At 48.0% G+C, this 11,646-nt stretch overlaps 1 protein-coding gene across 1 annotated transcript in view; it reads right to left on the reverse strand.

Moving 5' to 3' along the window:
* The window catches only part of lmbr1 (limb development membrane protein 1), a 69,187-nt gene that overhangs the window by 20,742 nt on the left and 36,799 nt on the right, over window positions 1–11,646 (reverse strand). Inside the window, exons 11-12 of the mRNA XM_063207084.1 lie at window positions 4,568–4,644; window positions 3,291–3,368 (exon numbers count right to left, since the gene is read on the reverse strand). Coding sequence (XP_063063154.1) covers window positions 3,291–3,368; window positions 4,568–4,644 — 155 coding nt within the window. The remainder of the gene's footprint in view (window positions 1–3,290; window positions 3,369–4,567; window positions 4,645–11,646) is intronic.

The following is an 11,646-nucleotide window of genomic DNA, read 5'->3' on the forward strand; positions in this document are numbered from 1 at the left end:
GGTGTATGGCGACTGTGTGTGTGTGTGTGTGTGTGTGTGTGTGTGTGTGTGTGTGTGTGTGTGTGTGTGTGTGTGTGTGTGTGTGTGTGTGTGTGTGTGTGTGTGTGTGTGTGTGTGTGTGTGGTAACATGTGTGTGTGGTAACTGTGTATGTGTGTACATGTCCAGAGGTCAGCCGGGTCCAGTGCCTGCTGCAGTAGTGGCTGGATGATGTCACCAGCTATAACGCAGCTCTTCAGCCTTAACTGGCTCACCCTCACCTAGGGCGTCTCAGTCTCTTAAAACAAATGGATGTGCTCATTTCGTGTGGTGAAAGCGAAGATTACACAGACCCATCTGAACTTGACCCCAAAAGTTTCCCCATTACCCAACCCCCCGCTCCCCATCGCCGCCACGTGAATTTGCTTTGCCAGGCAGCGGGGTCATGTGTGGGCGCATATTGGTGAGCAGAGGCATCCGCTTCTGTCAGACTGCTTGTACTGATCGATCTATCTGTCTGGTGATGGGGCTGAGGCAGCGGTGTAGTCTACTTTTTTGAAGTGGGTATACTGTACATATTTATGCTATTCTAAATAATGGATCAATCAATTTTAAGTGGGTATACTGAAGCCCCTAAAATTTAGAACCATTTAGAATACCTGCGTTCTACGTAGACTACACCACTGGGCTGAGGCTGGTGTTGAGGCTACGAGAGAGAATGGTTGGATTGGGAGCTGGTGAGGGGCAGTGTTGCCAGATTTGTACGGTTTCCCGCCGAAAAGGGCTGCTTAGGATGGCCGTCTGCGGGTAAAAAAAAGGGCATTTGGCGGCTTTTTCTGCCAATTTGAATAGAATCAATCAATAGAAGTTAGTTCAAATTGGGCGGGATTTTGTGTTTCCAGGCGGGTTTTGAGCATTTTTTTGGGCTGACAATCACCAGTCTCTTATAGCAACCCTGGTGAGGGGGCACTGAAGCTGGAGCTGAGAGAGAGGCTGGTGTTGGGACTGTGAGGCTGAGAGAGAGGCCGATGTTGGAGCTGTGAGGCTGCTGTTGGGGTGGTGAGGCTGATGTTGGGGCTGCGAGATTTGGGTTGTGAAAGCGAAAGTGAAAGCCCGATTGGGAAACTCCAACTCCCATTGTCATTGTGACACAGCACTCCACAGCACACAAGTGTTCACTGCACACTGCACACAACAAAATTGCATTTATGCCTCACCCGTGCAAGGGGGCAGCCCCCAATGGCGGCCCAAGGGAGCAGTGCGGCGGGACGGTACCATGCTCAGGGTACCTCAGTCATGGAGGAGGATGCGCTGGTTAATTACTCCCCCACCTACCTGGCAGGTATAGGGAGTCGAACCGGCAACCTTTGGGTTACAAGTCTGACGCCCTAACCGCTTACCCATGACTCCCCGTGGGTTGCGTGTTGGGGGTGGGATTTGGGAGTTGGCTAGGGCGGGGGCTGGTGTTGATGCTGAAACTGGAGCAGCAGAGAGAGAGACTGGTTTCGGGATTGTGAGGCTGCAAGAGAGGCTGATTTTGGGGCTGAGTCTGCTGCCACTGAGGCTGAGAAAAAGGCTGGTGTAGAGAGTGAGGAAGCAGAGCTGCTGGCACTGATTCTGGAGGCTGGTCTTGGGGCTGAGGTTAGTTTTGAGACTGAAGCTGGAACTGGTGAGGTCAGATTGGTGCTATGGCAGCCGTGGCCTAACGGTTAGGGAGTTGGTCTTTCAATCTGGGGGTTGTATGTTCGAATCCCGACCCCGACCTATCGCTACACCTGCATCCATGGCTGAAGTGCCCTTGAGCAAGGCACTTAACCCCACATTGATCCAGGGACTGTAACCAATACCCTGAAATAGTAAATGCAAGTCGCTCTGAATAAAAGCGTCAGCTCAATGAAATGTAATGTAATGTGATGTGCTAGGGTCGAGGCTGGGAAAGCTGTTGTTGGGGCTGAGAGAGAGAGAGAGAGAGAGAGAGAGAGAGAGAGAGAGAGAGAGAGAGAGAGAGAGAGAGAGAGAGAGAGAGAGAGAGAGAGAGAGAGAGAGAGAGAGAGAGAGAGAGAGAGAGAGAGAGAGAGAGAGACTGGTGTTGGGGATTTGAGGCTTCTGTCAGGAGGAGCGGGCGGCTGAGCTGTGGATGACAGGCCTAATTTGGGGGATTTTCGCCCCGCGCGTTACGCCAAAGAAAATATCTCCTCTGATAAAAATAATTGGAATGTGCAAAGGGCTTTTGGGGGTGTGGGTATGGATAGAAGAGGTGTGCATGTGTGTGTGTGTGTGTGTGCCACCACCACAAGAGAGCCCGAAACAGGATACACTCTGTTGCTTTTTCCCAGGAAAAGACAGACATGTTCGGAAGGCACACACTGTGAGGTAGGCGTGCAGTAGAACACACGCGCAGGCTGGCATGCACACTTACTTGCAGACAAGATATGATCTGAGATACCACTGAAAGAGAGAACGAACGCACGCACGCACGCACGCACACAGGCACACACGTATGCGCACGCACACACACAGCAGCAAAACAAAAGACTAGGGGGGAAAAAGTAAAAACTTTAGCGAGCAGCAGTGTGAGCAACAGAGCGAGGCCCAGGAGGACACAGTAGTAGTGTGTGCTGTGCGCTCACATCTGAGGCATGTGTGGCGCTTCACTCAACTTCAGCTGGCTATCGGCTGGTGATCGCCACGCCCAAGTGCCACTCAATGGGCAAAGTGAGCGGCGGATTAGAGGGAGGAGAAGGAGGAGGAGGAGGAGAGCGGCACACACACACACACACACACACACACACACACACACACACACACACACACACACACACACACACACACACACACACACACACACACACACACACACACACACACACACACACACACACACACACACACACACACACACACACAGAAGAAGAAGAAGAAGAAGAAGAAGAAAAAACACACTGGTGCGATAAGTCATCTGATCCCCGGCCCAAAGCCTTTCTGAGGCGCCGTGCACCTGAGCGTATCTGGAATTTGATTTATGTCAAAAGGGCCCTGGGCACCTTCAGGCACAGCACTTGTTGAGTTGCCAGAGAGGAAGAGTGGAGGGCGCGAATGAGTGTGTGAAAAAGTGTGAGAGCACATGTTGGGTTGGTTTGGGTGGTATGTGTGCGTTTGTGGGGGAGAGGGCATAACAAGATTTTTTTTTAGGTCAATATACATTGCATCTGGAGATTTGACATTACTGTGTCATGATGTACTGTGAAAAAGAGGGAGGGAAGACGGGAGGAATGAAGGAGTGGGGGGGTGGAGAAGGTAAGGCCATCTTACCGTGGATCCTTTGGGCAGTGCAGTCTCATCCACCAGCAGGTATAAGATGTTCAACGCCACCAGAAGAACAGAGATGGTCTACACAAAACACACAATAAAATACTTTAGCACAAGATTTACAGTGGTAGTATTTATATAAAAATACAAATAACATTAATACATATACATAAATATACATATAATAAACACTCAGTTGAGTGATACAACTCCACACAAATGTCAAGTAAAAATCAGTGATTAAACCATACTACCCATGTCTCTACCATAAGCTGGTGGAAAAAGAAACCTGTAGCAGCTTTGTGCATCCTGTGCAATTAAATGTATGCGGCGAGTGACAGGATTTGTGTGTGTGTGTGTGTGTGTGTGTGCGTGCGTGCGTGCGTGCGTGCGTGCGTGCGTGCGTGCGTGCGTGTGTGTGTGTGTGCATCACTATGTGTACCTACGAGGAATATAGACTCAAGTGACCAGTTCAAAGGACAAGAATAACCTGCACATCCCCCCCCCCCCCCTCTCTCTCTCTCTCTATGGTCACAGCTGGCCCCGTCGGAATCTCAACTCAAGTGAGAGATAGATCACAGTGGCGAGTTTAAAGAGATAGGAGACAGGACAGGACTAACACTACACACACACACACACACAGACAACAAACACACTACCCCACCCCACCCACAGCTGTCACAGCTGGGCCTGCCATCATAGAGGCAGTAGTGGGAACATAAGCAGGAATGCAAGAGGAGAGCATCCCCTCCATAAACAAGAGGCAGACAAAGGCGGCCGGCCGGCCGGTCGCTCCAAGAGAGCCCAGGGGGTCAGACGGAAGAGGAGCTCTAAACCCCTGGCCCAGGAGGAGGCCGAGGAAGGCAAATACAGCAAATATACAAAACTCAAGACTCACAGACAAGGAGGAGGGAGGAGGAGGAGGAGGAGGGAGGAGAGGAAAGGGAGATGGGAGGATGGAACAGAGAGGGGGAGGGAGTGATGAGATAAGGGAAGGAAAGGGTGAAAGCATAAAGGATGAGAGGGATACAGGGAAGAAAGACAGAATGGAGATAAGATGAGAGGAGCGGAGTGGAGTGGAGTGGAGTGGAGAGAAAAAGAAAGGGAGGGAGAGATGAGAAAGGGAGGAATAGGGGGAAGATGAAGGGATGAGAGTGGTGGTTGGGAGGAAAGGGGGTGAAAGACAGAACGCATAAAGGATGAGAGGGATGGAGGGAATGAGAAAGAGAGAGAGAATGAGATTAATTTTAAAAAGTGAGTGGTGATTTGGAGATACTCACGGTTCCCGTCAGCAAGATCAGCATGACAAAAGGGTAGAGCAGGTTCTTCTCCCAGCCCGATGCCCTCTTGCGCCTCTCTAAAGCATTGAAGTGCGCACACACACACACACACACACACACACACACACACACACACACACACACACACACACACACACACACACACACACACACACACACACACACACACACACACACACACACACACACACACACACACACACACACACACACACACACACACACACACACACACACACACACACACACGGCAGACAGTAAGTTTTGCTTTGAAAGCCATGGATGGATACATTTTCAAATTCTTTGCCAACTCAATGGCTGATGAATGATTATATTTCTGCCCAAAGCCTACCAAACGTTTTCATACATCACCAGTATCTTCCAGTTACTGTCATATGCCCCGTGTACATCGAAGGCGAACTAAGCGACCTGCGCGGCGGAAGTCATTGTTTCTCTATGGAGGGAAGGCGAATAAAGATACCAGAGCGAATTTGCCAGGAGCGAAGCTTCTTGAGCGACCAATTTTAACGATTAAACTCAAGTTAATCTTAAGCGAATTCGCTATGGCGCGGTTCGGCGAAAACCAATTGGAACGTTCATATCGAGGAATGTCCCAGGCTATCAAGACAGAGCCGTTATGTGATTAGCTGAATCAAACATGTCAGTGCAGCGTCCAGAGCGAATAAAACAAACTCATGGCGAAACTTCTTCAACCACCCCAGCTACCTGGGTCGCGTTGGTAGCGCTTGATGTACACGGGGCAATATTTTAACAGCATTTGACCAGTGGCTGGTGCAAATTTGCATCCCCTATGCACGTATAGTATGTACAGTACACACAAGCATGCAGGCATCTTACAATCATAGATGTATCCATTTCAAAATCTAGGAACATTTTGTGCAGCGACACATCAAGTTCGTTTCAATCTCTGAGCTGTCTGTAGGAGGACTGGACATTAATATTTGGGACCTTGAACTTAGCATATACACGGATCTCCTGTCCGAGTCTAACTTTCTGTCGCATGCGAAGAACAAATGTTAACACAAACTTTCAATGTGACTTTGCCCACTTAGTTTCCTTAATTTATGAAAGGGCATTTTGAATATATATACACACACATATGGAGTAAGACAGGGTGAAAAAGAAAGAGACGTGAGAGAGGGAGAGAGAGAGAGAGAGAGAGAGAGAGAGAGAGAGAGAGAGAGAGAGAGAGAGAGAGAGAGAGAGAGAGAGAGAGAGAGAGAGAGAGAGAGAGAAGTGAAGGTGAGAAAAACTGATTAAAAAAGTATGAGAAAGTTAGTGAAAGAGTGAGTGAAAAAGTGAGAGAAGGACAAAAGTGAAAAAAATGAGAGGAAGAAAAAGAGACAGTGTACAGGGGCTGCTACTCTTCCAATTTTGTCTGTAGTCCAACACGATGATGCAGATATTATATGACTGCGGTGATAATGACGGTGTGCATGCATGTGGGTGCATGGGTGTTGTGTGCAAACGTGCACAAGACAGTGAGAGAGTCAGAGAGAGAGAGAGAGAGAGAGAGAGAGAGAGAGAGAGAGAGAGAGAGGGGGGGGGGGAGACAGACAGACAGACAGACAGACAGACAGACAGATCCGTTCTCCTCTGAGGCAGTAATATGATGCAGTGTGAGATATGAGCAGCAGCAGCAGCAGCAGTGTTGTGGTGGTGGTGATGAATAACGTTAGCGTACTGTACACTCTTTAATTACCCTCCTCTCCTCAAGCCCTCTCATTTAATGGAAACAATTAGACAGACAGATGAAAGGCCCATCCCGCAGCACCCACAACCAGGAAATGAAGACTGAAGCTGATTTATTTATTTACCCACAATGCCGCGGGAGCGGGGAACACACACGCACACACGCAAGCGCACAAACACAGAAATTCACAGACCTAAGCAAAAGACAGATGAGGACTTCACCGTTTTGAATGAGGAGAGAAGAGAAGAAAAGAGAAGAGAAGAGAAGAGAAAAGAAGAGAGGAGAAGAGAGGAGAGGAGAGGAGAAGAAAGGAGGAGAGGAGAGGAGAGGTTGGGAGAGGAGAGGAGGAGAAAGGAGAGAGGACCATGATGTCAATATTAACTCTCTAGGCCTAAAGCGCTGCAATTTCACTCCTATGCAGGACCTGTTCATATAGCGTCGTTAACCATACAGTTTTAGGTTCAAATCCCATACCAGTGCCCTTGAGTAAAGCACCCATCCCCACAGTGCTCCCCACAGGACCATAAGCAATACCCTGTACTTAACTGTAAGTCGCTCTGGATACAATTGTGGGTAAGTGTAATGTAATGTGGACCTGAGAGTTCTGCAGCCTTGTGCACTCATTCCGATCTGGAGGACAGGATGGAAACTCAGGCTTAATTCTTCACCTAACTTTGGGAGTCGAACCACAGAATGGGCAGGGAGGACAAGACATTAGACAAACAGAAGCTTGTAGTCTGTCTACAGATCCACCATGTCGGCACTAGAGCACTGGGAAAGTAACTAGGTGCACTGTGTAACATTGTGGCCAGATTATGTATTGCAACTATACTGCTCATTGAAACTCTGCTGTCTATGGCCAAATGTTATACTTTCATGAATATTAACAAAGTGATAAACTAATATTTATTTACTAATAAGACCAAAGCACAATTCGTTTTCCAGCTAGAAATGTCTATTTCTGGAAATTCAAAATGGGGGATCATGGAGAAGATCACCCCTTTCATGTATGAAAAATGCAATTTACCCAGTCATAAAGAATACTTAGAATTTTATGGTGGTGGTAAGTATTTGTTAAAAAGGTAAAAAAAAAATTGGGCAGTGTGAATTCTGGAAATGAACTACTAAAAATATTAAACAGTGCACCTTTAAGCTCTGGGTAGCATTTTAAATAGTTTAGATCGGCCTCCCCTACATGAAAATGAATGGATAGTTCCTAGACTCTATCTCACCAGGCTAAAAGTCAATGGCATCGAGAGTAAAACCGACTTGACTTCATCAGGTGCATTCCTATAAAGGCTGATAGGAATCAACAAATAGAATAGTTTTTTTTAATGAGATCTCTGCCGTATCTCCACCCTGATTTTTTTACACTGCTAAGTGATCAAGTCGTCAAGCTGCTCTGGACATTTTTGAAGGTTCATCTGCTGAATGTGCTACTCATTAAACATCTCATTGGGCTGCATGACTTTGGCTGGCGAGGGATAAAAAAATGTGCACAAAATATGCTTGCACACTGTCTGCGTTCTTACCTTACACCCCCCCCCCCCCCGTTTCCCTCACTCTCACACACACACCCGCACGCACGCACGCACAAAATCTCTCTCCCAATGTATATACAAACACATGCATACACCACTTCTCTCCCCCTCTCTCTTACACACACTCCCCACTTTCTTTCTCCCTCCTCTCTTACACACACTCATTTTCTCTCTCCCTCCATCTCTGCCTACCTCTCTCTCTACACTCGTGGTGTTTTACAGCATTTACAGCACAGTCTCTCTCTCTCTCTGTGTGTGTGTGTGTGTGTGTGTGTGTGTGTGTGTGTGTGTGTGTGTGTGTGTGTGTGTGTGTGTGTGTGTGTGTGTGTGTGTGTGGCGGTCACTTTAATTGGGCTAATTTATGGAGGGGCTGCAGTGGGCCAAAGAGAGCAGATGCCATCCCTCTCCTCTCCTTCTCATCCCTCGCTCCTCTCCTCTCCTCTCCTCCTCACCCCCTCTCCTCTCCTTCTCATCCCTCTCCTCTCCTCTCTCCTGCTCACCCCTCTCTCCTCTCCTGTGCTCACACCTCACCCCCTTCTTCTCTCCTCCTCATCCCTCTCCTGCTCACCCCTTGCTCTTCTCCTCCTCATCCCTCTCTCCTCTGCTCTCTCCTGCTCACCTCTCAGCCCTTGCTCCTCTCCTCTCCTGCTCATCCTTTGCTCCTCTCCTTCCTATTCTCTCCTCTGCTCATCCCTCCTCTCTTCTCCTCACCCCTCGCTCCTCTCCTCCTCATCCCTCTCCTGTCCTCTCTCTTGTTCATACCTCGCTCCTCTCCTCCCCTCTCATTTCTCCTCCTCACCCCTCGCTCCCCTCTTCTTCATCTCTCACTCCTCTCCTTCTCATCCCTCACCCCTCTCCTCCTCACCTCTTGTCACTCTTCTCTCCTCACCATCCCTCACTCCTCTCTTCCTCATACCTCTCCACTCCTCTCCTCCTCATCATCCCTCTGTCCTCTCATCTCCTCCTCACCACTCATTCCTCTCCTCTTCACCTCCTCACCCCTCGCTCCACTCTTCTCATCCTCTTTCCCTCCATCTCTTTCTGCCCCTCTCTCCACCTCACCCATACTCATTCCTCTCCTCTACCCCTTTCTTTCCCTCTCTCTCCTTTCCCTCATCCTTGCTCATCTGCTCTCCTCTGCTGCCCATACTCTCTCTCTCTCTCTCTCTCTCTCTCTCTCTCTCTCTCTCTCTCTCTCTCTCTCTCTCTCTCTCTCTGTACACCTCTCCCTCCCTCTCCATTTCTTCCTCACTTCCTCTCTTCATCGCTCACTAACTCTCTCTGCCCTCCCTCTGTCTCTCTCTACTGCTGACGTCATGTCTTTTCTCCATCCCTTCTTCCTCTCTCTCCCTCTATCTGTCTCTACTCTGCTCCATCACTTTCACTCTCTCTCTGACTTATTGTCTTGCCCTCGCTGGCTCCTCTCTCCCTCCAACCCCATTCCACCCACCTACCCAGACCTCCCCTATTATCTCTCTCTCTCTCTCTCTCTCTCTCTCTCTCTCTCTCTCTCTCTCTCTCTCTCTCCCTCCTCTCTCTCTCTCTCTCTCTCTCTCTCTCTCTCTCTCTCTCTCTCTCTCTCTCTCTCTCTCTCTCTCTCTCTCTCTCTCAAAGAGGTTGTCTTCACCTCCTGCTCTCCTTCCCTCCCTCTCAGTCTCTCTCCATCCTTCTCTCCTCCATATTTCTGCACCTCTCGCTCGCCCCTCTACCCATCCAAAAATGCTGGCATTGTCTATGGGGTGAGGTTTGCCAAGGTTGCTCCCAGCGCTCCCTCGCCTCCTCCTAAATGAATGACATCACTCGCAGGCTGAGGGCCACAATAAAGTTTGCATCCTGTCCAATATCCTAAGTGCCTCCGTGGCTTCTGCACACATACACACAAGTGCACACAAGTGCACACAATTCACACACGCACACACACGGCTCCCCAAACACAACGACAGGCTCTCCCCAATGGCCATTCATTACCCCACCCCAAAAGATGCCTGATGTAGAGCGGGTGGGGGTGTGGACAGAGGAGAGAGAGAGAGAGAGAGAGACAGAGAGAGAGAGAGAGAGAGAGAGAGAGAGAGAGAGAGAGAGAGAGAGAGAGAGAGAGAGAGAGAGAGAGAGAGAAAGGGGTGTGGGGGTAGAGAGAGCGATTCATTAGCCTGTGTGAGAGGGATTTGGACTGTGATCAGAGTTTGTGTGATCAGAGTTCAGAGAAGAAGAGCCCGACATTCACACACGTCCTCCCTCTCAAACTCTCTCCGTCTCCCACGTACTACATGTACACACACACAAACGCGCATGCGCGTGCGCACGCACGCACACAGATATGCCATCTTCATGGAGTGAATCTGATTTACAGCGAAATGAGGAGTTATGTGGAATAGTTTTGGTGTTTGGTCAGGTGTTTCGTAATGAAAGGAGGGCTGGGATCTTGTCTCAAGTCAGCATGCATCAGAAAGTCAGCTACAGCCAATGCAGCATAAAATAATGTACATAAACACAACATAATTGGTGAAATGTAATCCAATATTACATTGTTGTGTTATGCAGTGCAAATGTATGCAGTGTGATGTTGTGCAGTGTACTGTTGTTCAGTGAAGTATTGTGCAGTGTAATTTGCAGTGCAATATTGTACAGTGAAGTATTGTGCAATGTGCAATGTAATGCAAGCGCTACCTACAGTTGAGGACAATATTATTAGCCCCCCCTCCTGAAATTAGACATTTCTCTTGATTTCTCAGTAAGAATGACCATTATTAACCGTTTCTGTTATTCTGGAAACAAATACACTGATGGAGATAATGTTCAATGAGTTGAATTGGGATTTTTCTATTGTTACGATGAGTTTAAACAAAAAAGGGCAAAAATGACAAGGACACAATTATTAGCCCCCTGATCATTAATAGTCAATATGGCGCCATTTATGAACCAAAACTGACAACAGGCTCTGATAAGTTGCTACCTAGGTTGGCACATGCCCCACTAGGGATTTTGGCCCATTTCTTCACTGCAAAGTATTCTAGCTGGTCCAAATTGCATGGATGCTGAGCATAGACATTAACCACAGACTCTCAGTGGGATTGAGGACTGGACTATGAGCTGGTGATTCCAATATCATGGTTTTAGTGTCCTTGAAGAACCTCTGAACTTATCTAAATGTATGCTTTGGGTTACAATGTTGTTGGAAGACCCAGCAATCCAGATTCAGACCCAGACTCCCTGTGTCTCAGGCTGAATAACAGACTAAACTTGATGCCCCACCACTATGTGTAACTGTGGAAACTGCTTAGCCTCATTAGACCAAAGAAGCATTGGACACCTGCCTAGATGATTGTTATTGACCTGGCCTCACCTGGAGTTTTTTCCCCCACCAAGAAAGACAGTTGTTAAGGCTTGTCATCATATTGGGCTTTGGGGCCATCATCACAGAAGAACCCCTTTACTAAAGGCAGTGCATATCAGAGTGTTATTGAGCTTTGCCTGTGAACATTTGAAAGTCAAAAATGAGTTTTGAACGTCTCTGCTTTCATCTGATGATATTCAATTGCACCTGCTTTGATGCATGAATTCTGCTTCTGTCAGGTGAAGAAAGGGATAGGCCGTGAATCGTTATAAGATGGTTTCCACAATTAAACATGGTGGTGGATACATCATTCTGTGGCAGCCTCAGCCACAGGAAACCTTGTTTTGGTGTACGGCACCATAAAAACTGAAAATTATGATAGAATGTGGAAAGTGACCTTGCAAAAATATGCTCATAGAGGGAGCTAAGATCTTCACTGGATCTTTCAATAAGATAATAACCCAAAACT

This window comes from Engraulis encrasicolus, chromosome 9 (assembly GCF_034702125.1).
Source record: "Engraulis encrasicolus isolate BLACKSEA-1 chromosome 9, IST_EnEncr_1.0, whole genome shotgun sequence".
Classification (NCBI taxonomy): Eukaryota; Metazoa; Chordata; class Actinopteri; order Clupeiformes; family Engraulidae; genus Engraulis; species Engraulis encrasicolus.